The sequence below is a fragment of the Bison bison genome, unplaced genomic scaffold (assembly GCF_000754665.1).
Source record: "Bison bison bison isolate TAMUID 2011002044 unplaced genomic scaffold, Bison_UMD1.0 scf7180017864146, whole genome shotgun sequence".
NCBI classification, from domain to species: domain Eukaryota; kingdom Metazoa; phylum Chordata; class Mammalia; order Artiodactyla; family Bovidae; genus Bison; species Bison bison.
The window spans coordinates 3,453,694-3,478,240 of NW_011494718.1; the positions used below are offsets into that span (position 1 = coordinate 3,453,694).

Consider the following 24,547-nt stretch of genomic DNA (forward strand, 5'->3'; position numbering starts at 1 on the left):
GCCTGTGCCGTGAAGTTGCTGCAGCTCTTGATGCTCTCCTGCCCCTCGAGCAGGGTGTCCAGCTGTGACTGGAGGACCTGTGGGGAAAGCGAGCAGCTGAGCGCCGCCCACGGAGTGCCCCGGGGCGAGGTTCCGTTTAACCCAGTGAACCCGGCTGTAATGCTAAATCCTAAATTGCCTTCCCAGCCCCTTCTCTTTCCTGTCCTCCTCGCCTCATCTCTCCCACACACATATTTCTGGGATCATGTGTCTGGGGTGAGCTGAAACGTCACCCAGAGCGTGGCGACAGAGTGCTATGCCTGACATCTGAAGTATTCATTACTCAGTCTCTTTCCCTAATGTTCAAAGTTCTCCTGTCATCAGCTCAAGGAACAGAAACCAGACAAATGAAAGCTCCACATCTGAATATCAGAAGCTTTTATCCCTGGTTTTGTGATGGGACGTGCAGAGTTAAACAGAGGCTGCAGTCAGGGTTCACTCTGAAGTTGACTAACAGGTTGGTGTGGGTGAGAGAGTCATCAAGAGACTATTAGACATTATAATTAAGGAAGGAAAACAATCCAGTTTAACCCTAAATCCTGAAAGTATTACTTTATATTCAACCTTGTCTTTTATGTAGTCAAGTTATAAAGTGGTACTTAAGGCCACAGAATCATAGTTTTGGTGAAAACAAGAAGGAAAACATAGCTGGAAACAGGAAAAAATATGCTGTTAAGTAAAAGCTGCTGCTGCTGCTGCTGCTAAGTCGCTTCAGTCGTGTCCAACTCTGTGCGACCCCACAGACTGCAGCCCACCAGGCTCCCCCGTCCCTGGGATTCTCCAGGCAAGAACACTGAAGTGGGTTGCCATTTCCTTCTCCAATGCATGAAAGTGAAAAGGGAAAGTGAAGTCGCTCAGTTGTGTCCAACTCTTAGCAACCCCATGGACTGCAGCCCACCAGGCTCCTCTGTCCGTGGGATTTTCCAGGCAAGAGTACTAGAGTGGGGTGCCATTGCCTTCTCCAAGTAAAAGCTACTCTTTACCAAACAACAGTGACACTTAAGAACCCATTTGAGTCCCCTTTGCTGCTGGTGGAACAGTAAGCTGGCGTCAGGGAGGCCCAGGATCAAGCCTCCTATGGGATGTCCTAAGAATGGCTGGAGTCTTACTTTGTGTTTGAGGCCATAGTTGACTTCCAGCTCCATGAGCAGCACACTCTTGCGCACGTTTAAAGTCTTCTGGAGTTCATCAAAGGTAGAATGGATGTCGTCCACAATACTGGCCTTCTGGTTGGTTAACTGATGGATGATTTCCGAGATGAACTGAAGAGCTGAATCTATTTCTGGGAGCCTGGAGGACAGTTGTCAGAGTTTGTTATTCTAGTAACATCCACAGGGAAATAGTAAAACAAAAACAAAACTATCCAAACACTATATTTTGTCAAGAAACATTTTCTATGCCTTTCATCATCTTTAAAAAGTAAAAACTGAAGAACAGAATCATAAGACATGCCATAATCACTGCCTTTGAGAAAAGAGATTTTGAAGATCCATGTCTTATTTCAATCTACCTCAGTCATTTATTTATAATAATTGATGGTACAAAACCTCAAAGCTCTCAGAACCCCTCGGCTTTTTCTCCCACTCTAAATCAGGCATACTCTACAGTGGACAAGCCCAAGGTCCCACTGTATAGCACAGAGAGCTATATTCAAAATCCTATGATACAGCAAAATGGAAAAGATTATTATGTATTACAGGATGTTTAACAGCATCCTTTCCTCTACTCCTCCCTCACACACAGTTGTGACACCAAATTGTCTCCAGACATTGCCAGTGTCCCCTAGGGGATATCATGGCCCATGCCCAAGGACCACTGTTCTAAATAGACAGCTATATCTTTTTCTTCAATCACATGAAAAACTGACCCAAACTCAGAGTTTCCTGTGAACTTCTTGCAAGTTTCCAAATTCTTTCAATTAGTACAGAACAGCCACACTTTTCTCACTTCAACTATTGGTAAAGATTTATTTTCAGCTGGCTGTTTATTTCCTCCCTTTGATCTTTCTCATATCACACAGCTACCCTTGCCAAATAAAGAGCCTGGAGGCAAGGAAGCAGAAGGAAAACTGAGCAATCGCTGCTGAAGACCTTTTTGCTGGGCTCAAGCAGAGAGAAGCCAGTCACAGTTGGCATAATGGCCTGTGAGTCAAGAACAGTAGCTAAGAAAGGCTCTTCAGAAAGCCTGGTTTCAGGCACAAATTTCAGAGATCTGAGAGCATTTTCCTCGAGTATATTTTGTTCATTTAATCATACAAAGGTGCTGAAAGAAAAGCCTACTTATAACAAGGGGACTGGAATTTTACCAAAGGGCAGGGGGTCACCCTTATCGCTCACTAGTTTATGACCACAGAGCTGTGTTCAAAGGAGAATTTACTTAGGTGACATGAACCTTCTATCCCACTGGGACATGAAACCCGGAGGCCGCAGGCGGCCGGCCGTGCGCGCAGAGGGGGTGTGCACACCTTCTGTTGGCGGCGTCCAGCTGCACCTGGAGCGAAGCCTTGTGCTGCTCCACCACGTCCTTGAGGGGGACGGTGGGGTGCTCCGCGTGCTCCCCCTCTGTGCACTCCCGACACATGGCGGTCTCACAGGACTGGCAGTAGAAGTCCATCACCTGTGGGCGACACAAGAGCGGCTCCTGTTCTCCGCCACAGACTGAGCGCTGACCAGGTGCTGGGTCTTCCCCAGCACGTGCGCAGTAATTCCCACAGCCTCTCCAGGATCCAGCATCACAGGAGAAAAGGAAAGATAAACTTTTGTGTGCCAGGTCTCAAACAGAGGTGGATGGGATTCCAGAGCAGCTGCTACAGGCACAAACTCAGCTGTACTTGGCCACTGCCCCAAGGCAGAACAGCGCAGTGCTGTGGTTCTCAGATATTTGAGTCTCAGGACTCCTTTGCACTCTTTATAAATGACTGAGAGCTCGAAATGCTTTTTGTTTATGTGAGTTATATCTACAGCTGCTTATATTAAAAGTGGAAACTGAGAAACATTCCAGATATTAATTCATCAAAAGCAAAACTAAGCCCCATTAAATGTGAATATAAATAATATGATTTATGAAAAGTATATTTTGCAAAACAGAAAATCCTGTGAGAAGAATGGCACTGCTTTCCATATTTGAAAATCTCTTCAGGGTCTGGCTTCACAAAAGACAGCTGGATTCTCGTATCTGTTTGTGTTCAGTCTGTCCTGAAAGCACTGCCATACAGCCTCTGGAAAATGCCACTGTATACTCTTGAGAGATTGGGAGTGAAAAAGGTAAACAATGCTTAGTATTATCATACAGTTGTGATCTTGTGGATCCCCTGAAGTGGTCTGGGGACCCATGAGAGTTCCTGGATGGCACCTTGAGAACTGCTGCTGTTTGGATAAGAGATGAGTGGGACAGAACACTTTCTGGCTCCATCACTTCCCATGACTTCACCGTGTCTCAATTTTCTCTCTGTCAAATGGAGACAATTGTGCAACCTACTAACCTATTTCACAGGGCTGCTATGAGGGTTCAGGGAGTAATTCGCACAAAGAACTCAGACGATGCCTGGCACTGACAAACAGTAAGTTCCTAAGCAGTAGCAGCGATGATAATGATGATGGTATCATTTGCTTACTTGAAAATAAAACCACTTTATCCTCATTAAAGATGAACTCTTGGTAATAATATAACATAAAGCCCAAAAGTTTCTTTGTGAAAGCATTCCCCTTATTCTCTCAAGCTGGAAATAACTTTTTCCAATATTGAATTCCCAAAGCACTTTGAAGGGGGGGATTTTTTTCTTGAAGTATAACACATATAAAAAAAAATGGCATAAATCCTAACACAGATTGATTGATTTTTTCATAAAGTGAATGCACGCACTAAAGCAATTTTATTCATATCCCTTTTATGAAATATTTATAAGATTTTAAGTTACTGAGCACTGAAACAACTCAGAGCCTAGGTAATTCCTTATACGTAGTAGCTATAATAATACTGCTGAATGTGTGAACTGTATGCTGTTTGTAAGAGATTCACTTTCGGTTGAAGGTAAAAAGATGGAAAAAGATATTCCATGAAAATAGTAACCAAAAGAGAGCTGGAGCGGCTATTCTAATATTAGACAAAATGGACTGTAAGACAAAAGTTGTTATAACAGACAGGAAGAAAGAAAGAAAGGAAAGAAAGTGAAGTTGCTCAGTCATGTCCGACTCTTTGCGACCCCATGGACACCAGGCTCCTCCGTCCATGGGATTTTCTAGGCAAGAGTACTGGACTGGGTTGCCATTTCCTTCTCCAGGGATATAACAGACAGAAAAGGACCATCAACTATACTTCAGTTAAATAAGGACATTAATAATGACAAAATGGTCAATCTGTCAAGAAGAGATGACAATTATTAACAAAACAAAAACCGATAGAACTGAAGGGGGGAATGGACAGTTCAATAATAATGGCTGAAGATTTCAATATTGAACTTTCAGTAATGATAGAACTATTAGATGGAAGATCAGTAAAGAAATAGAGAATTTGAAAAACATTATAAGCCAACTTGATCTAACATCTACATATAGAACATTCTGTTCAATAACAATGCATTTTTGCCATGTACACATGGAACATTTTCCACAATAAACCATATACAAAAGTCTCAATAAATTTAAAATGATTGAAATCATATAAAGTATCTTCTCTGGCTATAATGGAATGAAATTAGAAATCAGTAACAGAAGGAAATCTGGAAAATTAACAAATACGTGGAAATTAAATAACATACACTTAAATAATGAGTCAAAGAAAAATTACAAAGGAAATTAAAAAATAGCTTGAGATTTTTTTATTTAAAAATAACAACATGCCAAAATTTGAGAGACAGTACTCAGAGCAAATTTTATAGCGGTAAATGTCTACAATGAAAAAGAAGATCTCAAATCAATAAACCTAAGCTTCCACCTGAAGGAACTAGAAAAAGAAGAACTAAACCCAAAGCAAGCAGAAGAAAGGAAACAAAGATCAGAGTGGAGAATAGAAAACGAATCGCAAAATCAATGAAACCAAAAGTTGGTTCTTTGTAAAGATCAACAAAATTGACATAATACTATGGACTGCTGTAGGTCAACAGATTAAATAACCTAGATAAAATGGATAAATTCCTAGAAACACAGAATCTACTAAAACTAACTCCAAGAAGAAACAGAACATGTGAATAGACCTATAGTAAGTAAAGAGACGAATCAATATTCAAAAAACGTCCAACAAAGAAAAGTCCAGGCCAAGATGGCTTCACTGGTGATTTCTACCAGACATTTAAGAATAATTAACACCAATCCTCAAAGTCTTCAAAAAGTAGAAGAAAAGGGAACATTCATTCATTCTAATAGGCCGGTAATATACTGACATCAAAGCCAAAAACATCATGGAAAAAGAAAATTATAGACTAATATTGCCTATGAATATAGGTGTAAAAATCCTTTACAAAATACTAGTAAACTTAATCCAGCTGCATATTAAAAGGACTAAACACATGACCAAGTGGAATTTATTTCAGAAATGCAAGGGTGATCCACATACAGTAATCAATATATGTAATACACCATGGTAATAGGATGAAGGGAAGAAAACCCATATGATTATATTAGCAAATGCAAAAAAAAAGTATTGACAATACCAACATCCTTTCATGATAAAAACATACTTATCAAATTAGAAGGAAAATTCCTCAACTTGCAAACGGGAATTTACAAAAACCCACAGCTTCTTTAATGGTAATTCCCTAAGATCAGAAATAAGAAAAGGATGTCCACATTTGCCACTTCTTTTTTTCCTCACTTCTGTCACTTCTATAACAATGTACTGGAAATTTTAACCGGAGCATATAGGCAAGAAAAATAAATAAAATGCATCCAAATTGGAAAAGAAGTAAAAATTCCTCTTTTCAGAGATGACTTATATATGGAAAATCCCCAAGAATACACACATGCACACACATACATACAATATTAGATCTAACAAATTTATTCAGTAAAGTTTTAGGATATAAGATCAAACAAACAAAAAACAGTTGTATTTCTATCCACTAACAATGAAAAATCAAAAATGAATTTAAGAAAATTCCATTATAATAGCATCCAAAAGAATATAAAATATTTAAAGAATAAATTTACCTAAGAAAATGTTAAGACTTATACACTGAGAACTACAGAATATTGTTGGAAAAAATTAAAGAATAATGGAAATAAATGGAAAGATAACTTATGCTTATGCCTTGGAAGACTTAATATTGTTAAGAGCGCAGAATTCCCCAAACTGATCTACAAATTCAATGAAACAGCTATCAAAATTCTAACTTTTTTTTTCACAAAAGTGAACAAGCTGTTCCTAAACTAACAGAGAAATGCACTGGGACCCTGAATAGCCAAAACAGTCTTAAAAAAGAGTTTGAAGAGCAAAATTGGAAGGCTCATATTTCTAAATTTTGAAACTATGAAGCTAACGTAATTAAAATTGTGTGTTACCAGCATAAAAACAGGCATATAGATCAATGGAATAGATTTGAGAGTTCAGAAGTAAAACAATACATTTATGGTCAGTTGATTCTTGACAAGGATGCCAAGACCACTCAATGAGGGAAACAGTTTTTTCAAGAAATAATGTCAAAGCCACTGGGTATCTACATGTAAAAGAATGAAGCTGAAACCTTACTTCACTGCATATATAAAAATTAACTCAAAATAGATTAACAACCTAAATGTAAGGACTAAAACTATAAAAATCCTGGGAAAAAACCCATAGGGTTAAATCTTCATGACCTTGGACTTGGCAACAGATTCCTGGATATGAAACAAAAGCACAAGCCAAAATAAAAAAGATAAGTTGGACTTCATCAAATTAAAAATTTGTGTATCAAAGGACAGTAACAGAAACATAAAAGGAACGGGGAAAATATTTCTTAGTTATACATCTGATAAGGATGCAGTATCCAGAACATATTAAAAAAACCCTGTAACTCAAGAACCCAATTCAAAAATTGTCAAAGGAATTAAATAGACTTTTCTTCAAAGAGGCTAAATGAAAGGCCAATTTTCACAGGAGAATACTTTCAACATCATTAGTCACTAAAAAATTGCAAATCAAAACCACAATGAGACATCACAGCACCTAGGAGGGCTAGACTCAAAAAATCAGATAATAACAAGTGTTGGTAAGAATATGGAAAATCAGAACTCTCATGCTTTGCTGGTGTTCAACTCTACCATATGACCCAGCAACCCATTCGTGAATGTTTACAGCAGCTTTATTCATAACAGCTCAAAGTGGAAAGTGGAAACAACCCAAATATCCATCAACTCAAGAACGGATAAATGAATTGTGGTAAATTATTTAGCCATAAAGAAACGAATGATGTTCTAATATTCACTACAATATAGATGAACCTTGAAAACCTTATGCTAAATGACAGAAGCTGGACTCAAAAGGCCACATATTGCAGGACTGCATTTATATCAAATGTCCATAATAGATCCTTAGAGACAGAAAGCAGGTGACAGGTGCCAAGGGTTGGGGTGGGGGGAGGGGATGAAGAATGACTGCTTAACAGGTACACAGTTTCTTTGGAGGATATAATGAAAAACGTCTGGAATTAGATAGTAGTGATGTTTACACAACCTTTTTAATATACTAAGAAGGACTTCAGTGGCGGTTCAGTGGTAAAGAATCCAGCTGCCAATGCAGATGTGGGTTTGATCCCTGGGCTGTGGGTTTGATCCCACGTGCTGTGGGTCAGCTGAGCCCACACGCTGCAGTTACTGCTCCACAAGAGAACCCACCGCAATGAGAAGCCCACACACCACAATGAAGAGGAGCCCCTGCTCGCCACAACAAAGACCCAGTGCAGCCAAAATAAAAAGTGATGAAAACAGGGACTTCACTGGCAGTACAACGGTCAACTCTCCCAATGCAGAGGGTACAGGTCAGGGATTTAAGATTCCACATGCCTCTTGGCCAAAAAGACAAAACATAAAACACAGTATTGGAACAAATTCAGTAAAGACTTTTTAAAAAGATCCACATCAAGTAAAAATCTAAAAAACTAATAAAGTAGTTAGAAAGCTGAATTTTATGTTGAGTGATTTTTACCTCAATTTAAAAAAATTCTATCTTTGAAAAGACAGCAGCAGACCTGTGTAACTGTCCCTGGTACCGAGTCCTAGTTGTTTCCTGGGAAGCAAAGGCCCTGAAATCATTTTGAAACATCAACAACTAGTTATTCTCTAATGCTTGTCCTTGGTTCTGACAGCTTTGACTCAAGCTGAGACCTCACTGTAGGAGTGAGCGACCCAGCGGAGCTCGTCCATCTTGGGTGAGATTACTCTGGTGCTCCCAGTGCTGGGTGGCCTGGATGAGCTTGTGGCTGTTGACAGGTAGTCAAGTTTGGGTTCATTAGAAGAGAGGATGGCAGGACTATATGCATAATAGCGAGCTATAAAGGATGGTCAGGGCCTTGCAGCCAATCCAGAGGCTTTTGGAAGTGGGGGCTGATTCTTGGCAAGGAATTCTTCATGAGGATCTCTCCTTCACACCTCTTAACGTCCTCCTTAGTAAGGCACCGAAGCCAGCAACAACAGGGCTTAAGGATTATTTGTGCTTTGGGACTTTAAGGCATGAGCTCAAATGTCTGGTTTAAGTGCAAAGAACCTCTTAAATCACTGACCATTATTCCCATTTTTCTTTGTATCTGAACAATGCAGCAGTGGCAGTTTAATTAGAAGACAGTGTCACAGCACTTAAAGTAAATGACAGGCTTTCATCCACATGTGCTAACCAGCACCAGGCAGTTTATGACGGCAACATCCTGCTTCATTGTTAATTACCCGATTTTATTAACCTTCAGACGCTTGAATTGTTTTTAAAGATTTACCCATGGCAATTAACCGCAGCCAATTATCTGTAATATTGCATGTATTTGGCTTGAATATGTAATGAGGACCCCTGTTTCAAAGCAGCGGCAGTGAACTCCTAGGATCCATAATGGAACAACAGAATGATTAAAGAAGCGCAGTTCATTTTCCAAGGCCTCTTGCTGGTTTACACATCTTACGATTCCAAAGAATCATAATGACTCAGCATAGAGAAAGTGCTCAAAACACCTCCAGGAGGATCTGACTCTTTAGAGTTAATTTTCAATGTGATGTGATGTGATATTTTTGGTAGAGAAACAAGGGAAAGTTTCACCCAAAGGCTTCTTTACCTTTGCTGGAATTAGCATCTTTGAGAGAGTTTCTGCTTAGCAGCCTGTGACATCCAACGGTCTCTATTGCTTAGGCATGATCAGAAAACAATCTCGAAGAATTATTTGTGACACTTAACATTTATTTCCTCCTACGATTATCAACTGTTCATATCTCTTCTGACTTTCTTAAAGTTCTGTGCTCATTTTCTTTTGTGATACTCATATTTTTCTTAATAAGTGCTCTTACATGGTAAAAGTTTGCTGGGGTATTTAAATAAGAATTGTACAGCTACTTTCATAAACTTAGTGACTCAAAGTTTTCTTATGTCTTCACTAGACTTTGGTGTCAAGAGTTATGAGTGTATCATAGGTGAATTTGGGAGCTCCCTACCTTTTTTATGGTTCAGAAGTATACATACTACGAATCAGAATCATGTCTGTTTTATACAAGTTTGAAGGCATTCAGTGTTTGTTTGTTTGTTTTTTAATATTTTTACTTACTTGGCTGCACTGAGTCTTAGTTGTTCCTATGGGATCTAGTTCCCCCATCAGGGATTGGATCTGCCCCACCCCAACTCCCGCACTGCCCCCCACCCCCACCTGGGAGGGCAGAGTCCCAGCCACTGGACCAAAGTCCCCAAAGCATTCAGTTTTAAATTAACTTTCACTGGTTTCTTTTTTTTTTTTTGAAGTTTTAAGTCACCTTGGGTTTTTTTGATCATTTTTAGTTTCCTAGGTAATGATCTATTTCATTCAGGCTTTCAATATCTTAGTCTTTAGCAGAGAATTGACTTGCTAATTTTAAAATCTTTTAATCTCTTTATTAGTCTCAATTAATTTATATTTACCATTTGGTGCTCTATCAAATTATTTAATTAATAAAAAAGAGTTCAGCTCTTGGATTTATTCATCAACACAATTGTTTCAGGATTTTCAAACTCTCCAAGGTTGTCTTTTTTATTTTCGTTTATTTTGTGTTCCATATATTTATTTTATTGTTCTTTCCCTAACTTCTTGAAATGGAATATTTTTAAATAAAAGAAAATACTTAAACCTATAAAATTTTCTGAGTATAGATATGACTTTATATTATACATTTAATAAAGTTTCCACTTTCAATATTTTGTAAATAATCTAATTTTTCTATTTTCTTTGGTTAAATAATTATAAGCTTTTAAAAAAGATTTGAAGTCTATATCATGTTGCTAATGTAATTTTAGTTCATTGTGGTGTGGGAACTTGGTCTATACAAGAGAAAATAATTTTTTTAAAGTGACTTATATGATAAATTTGAATTGCTCAAATTCTCACCATCTTAATAGCTTAATAGTTCAACACATTTTAGTATATGCCTTTTTATTTGTGGGGGGGTAGATTCTAAAGGGGCTTCCCAGGTGGCGCCAAAGGTAAAGAACCCACCTGCCAATGCAGGAGACAAAAAGATGTGGGTTTGATCCCTGGGTATGGGAGATCCCTTGGAGTAGGAAATGGCAACCCACTCCAATATTCTTGCCTAGAAAATTCCATGGACGGAGGAGCATGGTGGGCTACAGTCCATGGGGACTCAAAGAGTCAGACACGACTGAGCACAAACACACGCAGAGATGATCAAATAAAAGACTACTCTTTTCTCCGAAATTCATCCTTCATTCTCCAAATCCACTAATGCCCTTCTTGTTCTGTTATCATCCCTCATTTGGACAACTCAGTGCCAAACAGAACTGGTGTTGCAGCCTCCAATCTCTGCTGCTGTGTTCCTCCACAATGCCACATACCCATCTCCTGTTTAAAAGGTTTGAATGCTTCCTCACTGCCCATGGAGTGTAGGCCAGACCTTTCCTTGATGACACCCCCAGCCCATCACAATTTCTCTCCAGGCTCAGCCCTGTATTCTGTGGCCCACCAGTGTTCCACCTCACGGGCGCATCGCCATGCTCCAGTTGTGCTGCGCCGGGAGCTCGTTCCTGAATTCCACGACACACCTGGCGTTCCTCAGTGATGTAATCTTTTTAGCTACCATTATTTATCATTCCACACGGTTGTCTTTTATACCCCATTTTGGACCCAGGTCTACAGCAGTCTCCTAATGTTTCTAAAATGGTGCTTCTCTATCAAGTCAGATCTGCAGAAAGTTCCTTGCCTGGACTACACTTTAAGGAAATTCTTGTATGTGATAGAGACACCTTCTCAGACCAGTATTTAGAATGTGGGCCCCAGGAGGAGACAGCCTTAGCATTTACTAAGAGCTGTGGTTATAAGAAGGCACCCTTCAAGTTCCCTTGACAAAACTTACATGGTAATGCTCCCCTGGAGTACAGTGCACAGAAAACCTATAGTTATTGAGAGCATGGTATGGTTGCCATTTCTTTCTCCAAGGGATCTTCCCTGACCCAGGGATCAAACCCGGGTCTCCTGCACTGCAGGCAGATTCTTAACCAACCGAGCTACAAAGGAAGCCCATGCTTTCAATTAGATAATTAAAAATGTAACACACAATGTCTCTCTTGTTTTGGCTACCAAAAAACTCAGGATGCTATTTCCTCTCATCTAGCATTTATGATGTGTCAACTAGCTGTGTGACTTAAACTGGTCAATTCTCAGTTTCTTTATCTATAAAATGAAAGTAACCAATACCTACTTTACACAAAGAAATGTGTGAGAAACCAAGCATGGTGTCTGGTCACTTGTTCAAAAATATGTACTCTTGGCTTCTGAGAAACTGAACACTACAATGCACAGTGGTTGGACCATGTAAAAACAGAATTCTGACCACAATCTGCCCAGGAAACCAACCCCTGCATCTCCAAGGAAACAACCCACACCAACCAGTATCCTCAAGGAAACACCTCAGACCAACCCCTGTATCCACAAGGAAACAATCCACACCAACCCCTGTATCCTCAAGGAAACAACCCACACCAACCCCTGTATCCTCAAGGAAACACCTCAAACCAACCCCTGTATCCACAAGGAAACAACCCACACCAACCCCTGTATCCTCAAGGAAACACCTCAGACCAACCCCTGTATCCTCAAGGAAACACCTCAGACCAACCCCTGTATCCACAAGGAAACAACCCACACCAAACCCTGTGTCCTCAAGGAAACACCTCAGACCAACCCCCGTATCCACAAGGAAACAACCCACACCAACCCCTGTATCCACAGAGAAACAACCCACACCAGCCCTGTATCCTCAAGGAAACAACCCATACCAACCCTTGTATCCACAAGGAAACAACCCACACCAACCCCTGTATCCTCAAGGAAACAACCCACACCAACCCCTGTATCCTCAAGGAAACACCTCAAACCAACCCCTGTATCCACAAGGAAACAACCCACACCAACCCCTGTATCCTCAAAGGAACACCTCAGACCAACCCCTGTATCCACAAGAAAACAACCCACACCAACCCCTGTATCCACAGAGAAACAACCCACACCAGCCCTGTATCCTCAAGGAAACAACCCACACCAACCCTTGTATCCACAGGGAAACAACCCACACCAAACCTTGTATCCTGAAGAAAACAACCCAGGAAGCCAGGCTTCCATAAGTCACACTGCTTCTCTGGCAATAATCCCAAAAGCTAAATGATAACTTCTGCAACAACTGGCCCCTGAAGGCTAAGAGATATAACTGACATCTTTAATTTTTGTCTCTGCCTTCAACTTAGGACCAAGCTGAGAAAGTCAGATCTGCACCGGAGCAGTCACATAGAGTGCCCCCTTCTCATTAGTCCTCCTGCCTCCCCAGCTAGCCACTCCCCATCAGGGCACACCTGAAGCCTCCTCCTTTTTCCAGAGAGAGCTTCCCCACTCGTCTGCCTGACTCTGACAGAACACACGTGATGGTCCTGCTCTTTGTTTCAGCAAGTGCTGAGTAAGTAGCCTTTGTTTTGTCTCATCTGCCTGGCCTCTTTCTATACGTACACTTTCACGTGTAAGGCGCTGTGCTTACTGCCACCGGTATGATGAACAACACAGCCTCTCCCCCTGGGAGCTCACTCTCGAAGGAGAGCCAGCAAATACACAGATGGAGGCAGGCAGAACACTGAATGTCATGAAGGAAACCAAGACGGTGGTGAGCAGCGGGTAGCTGGGAGTCAGAGGTGGTCTGCCTCAGATGGTGGGCTAGACAGGACTGCTCTGTGGCGGAGAGCTGTGAGCTGGGGCACAGAGGGTGAGAATAAGCTGGCCACACAGACGGGGCAAAGAGCATTCCAGGCGTAAAGAACCAGAGAACAGTAAGGGCCCAAGGTGGGAAACCACTCGGCAGGTTCTAGGAGGCCAGTGAGACTGAGGCAAGGCGGGAAGAGAGTAAACGAACAATTATTAGCTATGGCTCATAGTTGTTGCTTTGCTAACAACCTCTGTTGCCTCAGTTCAGCTTGAAACACTCTGAAGACAACTTATCCATCTATCTATTCATGCGTTTGGCTGCCCCAGGGCTTTGCTGCGGCACTTGGGAGCGCCATCTCTGTTGCAGCGTGTGCAATCTCGTTTTTCAGCTGTAGCATGTGCCCTCGGCACTGGGCGCTCAGAGTCTTAGTCGTTTGACCGCCATGGAAGTCCCAGTTTCACACACTTTTGAAGTGGTCACTATGTTTTTGAAAAGTGAAGTAAGTCATTGTGTATGTGTGTTAGCTGCTCAGTGGTGTCTCTGACTCTTTGTGACCCCATGGACTGTAGCCTGCCAGACTCCTCTGGCCGTGCAATTTTCCAGGCCAGAATACTGGAGTGGGTTGCCATTCCCTTCTCCAGGGGATCTTCCCAACCCAGGGATTGAATCCACATCTGCTACATCTTTACCCTTTACTGTCTGAGTCACCAGGAAGCCATCATTAATTAGAAACAATTTCAATAGCTAATATTTATTGAGAGCTTACTGTCTATTTTCTAGGACTTAAATATTTAATTCTCTACTTAATCCTGTATGGTAGACTATTACTTTCTTTCTACCGATGAGGAAGTGGAACAGAGAGTTTAGTAAATCTGTCAAAGCTTTGCCAAATCCGACATAGGAAATGAGTTGCAGAGCAGGATTTGAATCAGCTGGCCGTCAGCTGCTGTGCAGTGCTGCCTCTTCAGGCTACACAGCTCCTGTGAGTCCTCTTTTGATGAACACACAGGTCCTCCTGAATATGTAACAGTTACTATGCTTGCTGATGGCAGGACACAGTCTGGACTCCAGTCTATAATCTCTTATCAGGGATTCACATAACTTCAGATTATTTATGATTAAGTAACAGGATCTACGGAGAAGGCGATGGCACCCCACTCCAGTACTCTTGCCTGGAAAATCCCATGGATGGAGGAGCCTGGTAGGCTGCAGTCCATGGGGTCGATAAGAGTCAGACACGACTGAGTAACTTCACTTTCACTTTTCACTTTCATGCATTGGAGAAGGAAATGGCAACCCAGTCCAGGGTTCTTGCCTGGAGAATCCCAGGGACGGGGGAGCCTGGTGGGCTGCCATCTATGGGTCGCACAGAGTTGGACACGACTGAAGCGACTTAGCAGCAGCAGCAGCAACAGGATCTAATGGAGCATGAGAAAAATTTCCCTCACAAGAAAAATAAAACACTGTAACATTCTAATAATCATTCTCAGTTTGCAGAACGTATCTACTATTTAATCTCTATCCATAATTTATAACACAGATGTTTCTATGGGTCAAACTATGCCCAGCTGGCAAATAGTCGTGAGTTTGCCCTCCTGGGGAAACACCAGCAATTAGTGCAAAGTGAACACAATGAAAATTGATTTTATTATTCACATAAATTTGGTCAGAGAAAGGAAGCAGGCAAAATAATCTGAGGATGGTAAAGGCATTGTTAACCACTCCTTTTCCAGGTGGAGTCCTGTTTCAGAGTTGATACCCTCTGATTGCCCCAAGCCTCCCCCGTCAAGCAGCCCCTCAGTCAGGATTGACCCGCAGGGCCTCACTTACATTTCCATCGTGGTTTGGGCATGACAGAGGCTTCCCTGCAGCCACGGCGGTGACGGTCTCCAGAATGGAGGACTCCTCAGCACTGCTGCCTGGAGATCGCTGCAGCACATCCATCAGGTTTGTGATGAAGAAGTTGTTCTGGAGCGCGGCCACCCCCTTCTCGGGCAGGATGGAGGTCTGGCGGCACACCGGGCAGGAGAGGGTTAAGCTGTGGGCGGGAATGTAGTTCTGCAGGCACCTGTCCAGGGCAGAAGCGGGGCTGTCAGCATGGTAGGGCTCCTGCGGTAGGCACAAAGCTGCTCTGCATAAACTTTCGTTGTGGTCTCCTTCACTAGAAAAAGTGCATTTCTGAAGTCAACAGGTCACATTACATTGGACTGGTCAGCCATCTGGACAAGTGATGCTCAAGGAAAATCTCATTGATTCCAGTACTCTTGCCTGGGAAATCCCATAGACAGAGGAGCCTGGTAGGCTACAGTCCAAGGGGTCACAAAGAGTCGGACATGACTGAGCAACTTCAGTTTAGTTTAGTTTGGTACTGTTTCCAAGAGCTTTGCCACACAAGCAAAGTATGGTCCATGCTGAGCATCACTGGCCTCACCAGGGAGCTTGGAAAAAATGCAGACTCCAACTCACAGGGCCCACTCCAGGTCTGATGAATCAGACTCCCAGGCAATCTGTATGCCCATTTGAGGTTAAGAACATTGGCCTAGAGTGGCTGGTATGGCATTCACGAATTTGTGGAATTTTACACAAATTGGGGGAAACATGTCACTTCTTGTTCTTGTTAGCATTGACACTCTGTACACACAAGATCATAAGCAGACTTCAGATATTAAAAACACATCGAAGTGGAAACGCTTTGTTTGAAATGGGGATGGGACATACCATCTCTTCTTACCTCTCCTTAAGAGCCATGAATTTCATTCACTTAATCAGCAAAGAAAGAAAGAGAGAGAGCGCCAAGTCGTGTCCAACTCTTGTGATCCCATGAACCTGCCAGGAGTCCGCCAGGCTCCTCCGTCCATGGGATTCTCCAGGCAAGAATACTGGAGTGGGTTGCCATTCCCTTCTCCAGGGGAACTTCCCCAACCAGGAATGAAACCAGGTCTCCCGAAATGCAGGCAGAAGCTTTACTGACTGAGCTACGCCACATTAATAATGATGGACCCACACACTTGTCACTAAATATAAAGTATAGTGGGCCCTTGCACAATGTGGAGTTAGGGGAGCTGACCCCCCGGTGCAGTGGAAAATCCAAAAATCCACCCATGACTCAGAGCCAGCCCTTCAATTAGCCAGTTCCTACACATCCAGGGTTTACACCTACAGATTCAACCATCTGCAGATCTTGTCATTCTGTAGTATTAACTACTGAAAACAATATGCAAATGATAAACTCATGCGGTTCATGTGTTTGAGGGTCAACTATACTTCCAATGATCCTGGGATCACTTTTAAATGTATGAAGAAACACAGGCAGAGAGAGGGTAGGCTACTTGCCCAAGGGACTTAGATGTCCAAACCCAGGCGATCTGGCCCCAGAATCTAAGCTTGCCATAACTACAATGTTTCCCAGCTTCTATGACAAACGGAATTTGAAAACCTCTTATTTCTCCCCATTTCTCTTATTTTGCAGATGGGAAAACTGACATCAAGGAGGTTAACTGACTTTCCCAATTTCACACAGGGATTCCCAGGAGACCCAAATAATAAAGAACCTGCCTGCCAATAAGACATAAGGATGTGGCTTTGATCCCTGGATTGGGAAGATCCCCTGGAGGAGGAAACGACAACCCACTCCAGTATTCTTGCCTGGAGAATCCCATGGACTGAAGAGCCTGGAGACCTACAGTCTGTGAGGTTGCAGAGTCGGATACGACTGAAGTGACTCAGCACGCACGCACACATGTCACACAAGTAGAGAGCACTGAATCAGTATCAGGGATGAAATAACTTCTGCTGAGGTCACCAGCAACACTGAAATCTAACACACATTTTTCAATGCTGTCATTCATCAAGCTTGTCCACTCCCCCGCTCCCCACTCCTTTTTTATCTTTCCTTGCCTTATGATACCACACTCACCTGGCTCTCCTTCTGCCTGCTCTCTCTCTCCTACTGAAAGTCAGTATACTCTGGACTTCATCAAGGCTTATCATAAGCCCTCTTCTCTCCCTGGGGTATTATACTACATAACAATAAGCGTAACGCTCTCATATGTACGTTTCCTCCCATGGATGCCTCCTCTGAGCCCCATACCTGTACACCAACTGCTCTCTTGCATCTCTTCTTAGAGATCTCACAGGTCCTAAAACTCCACCTGTCCAAAACCAACCCCATGATCTTCCCACACTCTTTGTCCTCCTTCTTAGCAGTAAACTGCATCTCCATCCTTTCGTCTAAGCAAACCCAAACCAGGAGTGGTTCTTAAAACAGTAAGAATTCCCTTACTGGTCTTCAATGTTCATATCCAACCCATCACCGAAGCCCGAAAGTGTCTTTCCAGGCTGCCCAGGTCTCTTCATCTGTATCACACCACCCTTGCTTAGGTTTCTGCAGTCACCCTACCCCTGGTATACTGTCATCTACCTTGTATCCCCCTCATCGTTCTCCATATTCTAACCAGAGTGGTCTTCCCCAAATGTAAAGTTTAATCTCCTCCCCTCACATCTAAGATGAAAGCCTTCCATGGCTTCCACCGTTCTTACAGCCAAGACAAGAATCCACACGTGAGGATGTGGGTTGCGCACCTATCTGATCTGGCATCTGCATTTTCTGTCTTCCTCTAATTTGCTGCACATCTATCACCCGAGGCTTATTTAAGTTCTTCCAAAGGCGTCATGGTCCCTCTCACTCTACACCTCTGCAACATACCTGAAATTCTTTTCTTCTGCTTACTCTGCTTTGCTAAACTAATTTTTCTTCATCCTTGGGATTTCTGCCTAATCATCGCTTCTACAGGGAAGCCTTCTGCGTTAGAGCCACATTTCCTATTATACGGTTGCCTGTGTACTTCAGGTACGTGGCCGTTGTGACTGGTTTAATTTCCTATTAATCTGAGTGACTAGGTGGCTAATGACTGGCTGCTTCTCTTGGCTGGAAGCTTCATAAAGCCAGGGACTGTGTCTGCATCCTCCAAGCCCCACTGATGGCATTCTGGAAGAAATGAGAGTAAGAGAGTGGCTGTCCACCGAGCAGCCACTGTTTGTGCCCAGCAAGAGGTGGAGACAATGGTCCTGCGTCTTCCTCTCCTCTGGCAGTGAGACAAGCCGTGAATTTCTGTCTCTACATAAAATGTTCTCATTAAGGAAAGTTGCCAACACCTTGCAAAGGAAATCAGTTCAGTGCACATGATGCTCGAACAACTTTCGCGTGGCATTCCCTAGGGACTCGCTTTGCTGGCTCTTGAAAACCTCCAGCACTAGCTATTGGATGTGGAGTGGAAGTGGCCTGGGCTAGACCTAAGAGACAGCGCAAGAGGGACAGCCAGGGCAGTCTGGAAGTGCTGCTTCTCACCAGTCAGAGCAAGGGAATGGGAACCAGACACCAGCCTGAGCAGGTACCAAACCCCGGCGGCTCTGCCAGGCTCAAGCCAAGTGACTCTCAGCAGTGAGCATAAGAGTGCCCAGCTGTCCTGATTCCTGAATATCACATATGACCTTCCCATGTGAGTCCAGGGGCATGTCACAGTTAGCTGGTGGTCATGTTTCAGCCATGTCCACTGAGTCAGGGAGAAAAACCACTCTCCTTGTTGCCATTTTGGAATATGAATTACAAAGTACTCAGTACTTGTAATTATGTTCAAAATTATAAAATTATGAATAAAGTACAAAGTATCAGTGCCCTATATACCACCGCTTAAAACAAACAAAAAACTGTACATGCACTTGTGTGCATGCATGCACGCGCACACACACACACAAAACAACCCAAAACAAAGAGAGCAAAACAGAACACCACAACCACCAGTAACAAATCCACTTTCTCATCCATCCGTCACCACCAAGGGTGTGGCTATCCTATTGTAATTGAGACTTTCCAAAGGAAATCAACTCAAAGCATGTTCAGGGAGACAACAAGTGTACATTAAACTGGATGGCAAATGTAATTAGCATTGATTTGAAGTCACTGAAAACACCAATTTTCTGTTCTATCATAGGAGGTAGAAAATTTTAATTATGTGTATTAAATAATAAAATGCTGTATTTGCTGTATTACTAAATGCTATAACACATAATTAACATTTGTTAAGAAAAATATGCCAACTTACTAGGGAAATACTAAAATTAGATCACAGATAAACTAATTACCAACAATATTTTTTATGCCTAATTGCTGATGGGGTAAGCTGAACATGAGGGTAAAAATATATTGTGAAAACTGGTTAACTCAGTGGAAAAAACTATTCAAGAACGAATACTCAGGTAATTTACAGTTATTTCACACATACACACACACACACACACACACACATATAGATTTTTCTTCATCTGAAATATCATCATGTTCAAATACACCATTAGTATGTGTCTTCTGAAGTATCTCTGGAAGAAAACTCCCTCCTTTCAACTAACCCCTCATATACGCATGTATATTATCTGATTTGTTATGCTGGAGAAAATGATACATATTTAATTATGTAAATATAAACTCTTCACTCAGTTGTGTCTGACTCTTTGCAACCCCCATGGACTGTAGCCCACCAGGCTCCTCTGTCCATGGAATTCTCCGGCAAGAATACTGGAGACCGTTGCCATTCCCTTCTCTAGGGAATCTTCCCAACTAAGGGATCAAACCCAGGTTTCCCCTGAACTATGGGCAGATTCTTTACCATCTGAGCACCTGGGAAGACTTTTAATTGGCCCTCATCAAAGATTCTCTATGAGGGCAAAAATGGTTTCACAAAGAACAAAGGGAGAAGTTTAAAAACCTGAATCTTAAAATATGTAATGCTCCATCTCCTGTGGAAATAAATCAGTAGCTACTGGACTGCTTCCACCCACTTGTAGTTCCTTGAAAGTAAATTCTTTGCAACTCATGATTACGTTTCTAGATGTCTATCAGAAGCACAAAAGACTTTCATCTCCCATAGGTAACTGAAGAATTCTGGACAGCACCCTTTGGCAGATAGTAGAAAGTCAGTCTGTGAAACCCCTTCTCCGAGCACAGAGGCTTACCTCTCGCAGAAAGTGTGCAGACAGGGGAGAACCTTGGGATTCTTGTACCTTTCCAGGCATATACTGCAAATCAGAAACTGCTTGTCAATCTGGCGCACCACAGGACTGGGGATGTTGGTGGCTTCACTGGCCATCCTAGACCACTGACATGGGGGGCCGGCTGTCTTTGACCCTGCACGCTGCTGCTGTCAGACAGAAAAACCAAAACGGAGACACATGTGATAATCTGCAAATACAAATCAATCATTGCTTCATTTGCTAGGGGCACTGCGCTCTGAATATGGGCAGGATTCCTTGTTGTGACCCCGGCGTAACCAACTGGCAGTGTTACAGAGGGTGTACAGTCAGGGGCCCGTTTTGTAAATCAATAAAATAATCATATGTCCACCAGGCAAACAAAAAAATTAGAATAAGGTAGCTTGCTGGGAGACTCACAGATATGGAGAACAAACCAGTGCTTACCAGTGAGGGGAGAGGCTGGGGGGACATACGGATACAGCAATGGGAGAGTGGAGGATACAAACTATTGGGGGAAAGACAGGCTCAAGGATGTACTGTACAACATGGGAAATGTAGCCAATATTTTGTAACCACTGTACATGGCAAGTAACCTTTAAAAATTGTATTAAAAATTAAATTGCTACAAGAAAAAAAAAAGAGCTATCTTGCTGGATTTCAAAGCAGGGGCAGCTGAAGGGATAGATACTCACATAGCTCTGCCTGTTCACACCTTCAGCCTCGACTATATCCGAATATATATTTATAGTCTTATTAAAATATAGTCTATTATAGTCTATATTAAATAGAATAGTCTTATTAGGATAGAATGTGTTTTCTCAATTATTATACTTGAAGGGGGTCATAATATGACACCTCCAAATAAGCCACTATGACCTAAGGATTATTTTGAGTTGGAGTCAATTGAGAAATAGCAGATGAAGAAGAGCTCTCTCCCTCTGCCATCTGTCTACAAAGGCAGGGCACCCATTCCCATTTGTAAAGATGCCGGGTATCTTCAATACCAGGAAGAGAAGACGACTCTTAGTCACCAGAGTGGAGTCTGCACAACAGACTTGACTAAACAACCCTTATCCACCATATACATCCTGGTCACCTTCCCACAATTTACTGTCCCTAGGAGTCCAAACTTTTCCTTTGCCTAGCCAATTCTCCACAGTTTATGGTCTCTTACTGAAATAGTATATAAGCTCTTGGGTCTAACTGCCTCTTCTATTCTGTGAAGCTCCTATCAATGTAAAATTTTAAATATTCAATTGATAAAGTTCAATAAAACAAATTTTATCTTGAAAAAAAGAAATATCAATAAAATGTGTATATCTTTTTCTTCTGATATCTGTCTTTTGCCACTTTAATTCACAGGCTTCAGGTATGAACTTAAGTGTATAGAAGAAAAATGGTTCCTTCCCTATATACTATTAATATGCAGGAATGGAATAATTAGAAGTTTTCAATAAAAATTCTGTATATAGTTCAAAGCATTTTCTTTACAACTAAAGGTTTATAGGCTTCATACTAATATGTATTTGTCATGAAGCAGGGACAAAGGCTAGAGGCAATCTCTATTATTTTAAGCAGTGTCTGTTGGTGTTCGTGTGGGGGTATCTGAGGGACTGGTGAAGTGAATTAATCCAGAGGAGGTTTCAAAATGTGACAGTTCAGGTCAGCAAAAGAGAATTGGAAGAGGGTAACAAAGAAAGCAGAGGGTTATGAAAGAATAGGGGAGGGTAAAATTATAACATAAAACACAACTCCATTTATCACCTTAAAGAATTTCTGGCTTCTGTCCCACAGGGGTGAACCAAGGCTGGGCTAAAATTCACTTACTAATTGTCTAATATTTGCCAAGGTGTCCACAGCTCCCGCCCCAAATCCCAATAGAAATGCTCTATTCAACAAAAAAGTATGACCCTAGGTGGGAAGTAGGGAAGTACTTATGGATTGTTTAGGCTCAGTTAGGAAGTTTGCCAGAATGCCAAACCCATGACCCTTTCACCCTTTAAACCACTGTAAGTCTCCTAGACTTGGGTTTTCAGAAGGCTGTGCTATGGAAGCTTGGTTTACAAACATTTTAACTTGATCCAGGACCTGTGTTCACAGAATCAACAATTTCACACTTTCTAAAAGAAATGTTATTTTCCAAGTACAAATGGTGTTTCTTCTTTCTCTCTACTAAATCAACTTTTAAAAATGTATGTCAGCTTTTCTGCAGAAATCTATTGGAGAACGGATACAGACATGACACGCCCATTTTCCAGCTCTATGCCTTCTGGGTAAGTTCTCTAAAGAGGATGATTAATAAATAGATGGGGCTCGTAAAAGCACCTGCTGTACGAGTGTCACGTTCCAATGGAACTCCCTGCATTAGTTACACTGCGTAGGTGAGACAGATCTAATTAGCCAGCATTATCTGCTAGACTTGCATAGAATGAAAGTACCAGAGTAGAGAGTGATACCCATTGACTGAATTAAATGCAGCTCTTTTCTCAGGAGCTCAAAGTGCTAGCACATCATCTACTTTTCTTTGACTGCATCCCTAAGATATCCCCAAGAATAGGGAAGGGATGGATTTGTCTGGCCTTAAGATAAGGAAACCAAAGCCGGGGGTTTAAATGACTTGTCCAAGGTCATCCAGTAAAATCAGTGAATCAGAAAGTTTGGATTGCAAGCTTTCTGCCTTCTGATAAGTTCATGTTACCTAGTCGTAAGCAAGTTTAACACTTTACTGGGGTGTGTGTGTGTGCGTGTGACTTATAAAGATGATAGACTTCTCTTTTCAGCAGCATTTACACTGGAACAATACAGAAGATTGGTTTAGGCCCTGAGCAAGCATGACACACCAAGCGTTCCATATATATACATTTTAAATCATACTATATGGCTAATTCATGTTGAGGTTTGACAGGAAACAACAAAATTCTGTAAAGCAATTACCCTTCAATTAAAAAATAAATACGACTTCCCTGCCGGTCCAAGGGTTAAGATTTACGCTCCCAGTGCAGGGGGCCCTGGTTCAATCCTTGGTCAGGGAACTAGATCTCACATGCTGCAACTAAAGATTCCATGTGTGACCACTAAGACTCAGCGTAGCCAAATAAATTTAAAAGGTTTTTAAATAAATAAATAAAATTAATAAAATTTAAAAAATCATACTAAACTTTTCAGTTAAAATCAGTTAAAAAGAATTTTATTTTGAATAGCTTTTGGAAATGTTCACGCTAAAACGGAGCAGGATCAAATGGTCCTTGCCCCCATCATGTCCTCTGCCTACCTTTTGCCTGCGGAAAACTTTAGTCAAAGAATAAGTTCAATCAGAGAAGTGAGACATGCTGGAACAAAAGAAAACAGTCAAAGAAGACAAATAATAACAATGTCATTGAGCACAGTCAAGTCAAAGAGCATATTCATTGAAATAATCAGTCATGTTGAATACTGAAGTAAGCAGAAAGAAAACATCAAACTGGATTTTACTCTTTTTTTTAACCTTAAACTTTCAATTTTGGCAAGAAAAAAACATTTGTTCTAATCAAATGATCTATGCTGACTAAATGAAGTTTCCTGAGCAGACATTTTTATTCTCCAAAGAGGAAATAAAAAACATTTCATTCTAATTTTCACTCTAATTCCATGATAATTACTGTAGTGGGTGAGAGGGAGTCTTTGTTAGTATTGTTAATTTATATGGTAAATTAAGTTTATTCATTAACAGTAATTTAAAATCATGACAACATCACAATCAGTCACAAGTGAGCTGATGAAGACTTCTAGATCTTCAGGACTCCCAGAATCAAACAAAAGGTTTCCAACCCCCAAAGAGCTCCAAACCAAGACTTTGCCAAGATAATGATCATTCCCTGAATATAACTGGATAGCCACAGTAAAAAGAAATTTGACTGCTTTCTGGAGGGAGAATGTGCTTAGAAAAACGGAGGCACAAAATGCACTCGTAAGCACTGTGGGACGCTTCCAACCATCTGAATATGCACAAGGAGTATCCACGAAACATCTGACGGCCTTTCTCCATCAAAGCATCTGGGCACAACTGCAGATTCTGGTCTCCTTGGATTAGAAAAGCTGTAAATACTTACTGGGTTTCCCCAGTGGCTCAGGGGTAAAGAATCTGCCTGCAATGCAGGAGCCATGGGAGA

The 24,547-nt window shown here is 41.7% G+C and overlaps 1 protein-coding gene across 1 annotated transcript in view; it reads right to left on the reverse strand.

Moving 5' to 3' along the window:
* TRIM2 (tripartite motif containing 2) overlaps positions 1-24,547 on the reverse strand; it is a 128,288-nt gene that overhangs the window by 38,425 nt on the left and 65,316 nt on the right. The window contains exons 2-6 of the mRNA XM_010840799.1: positions 20,382-20,566; positions 15,204-15,441; positions 2,504-2,655; positions 1,149-1,329; positions 3-77 (exon numbers count right to left, since the gene is read on the reverse strand). Of these exons, the coding sequence (XP_010839101.1) occupies positions 3-77; positions 1,149-1,329; positions 2,504-2,655; positions 15,204-15,441; positions 20,382-20,566 (831 nt within the window). The remainder of the gene's footprint in view (positions 1-2; positions 78-1,148; positions 1,330-2,503; positions 2,656-15,203; positions 15,442-20,381; positions 20,567-24,547) is intronic.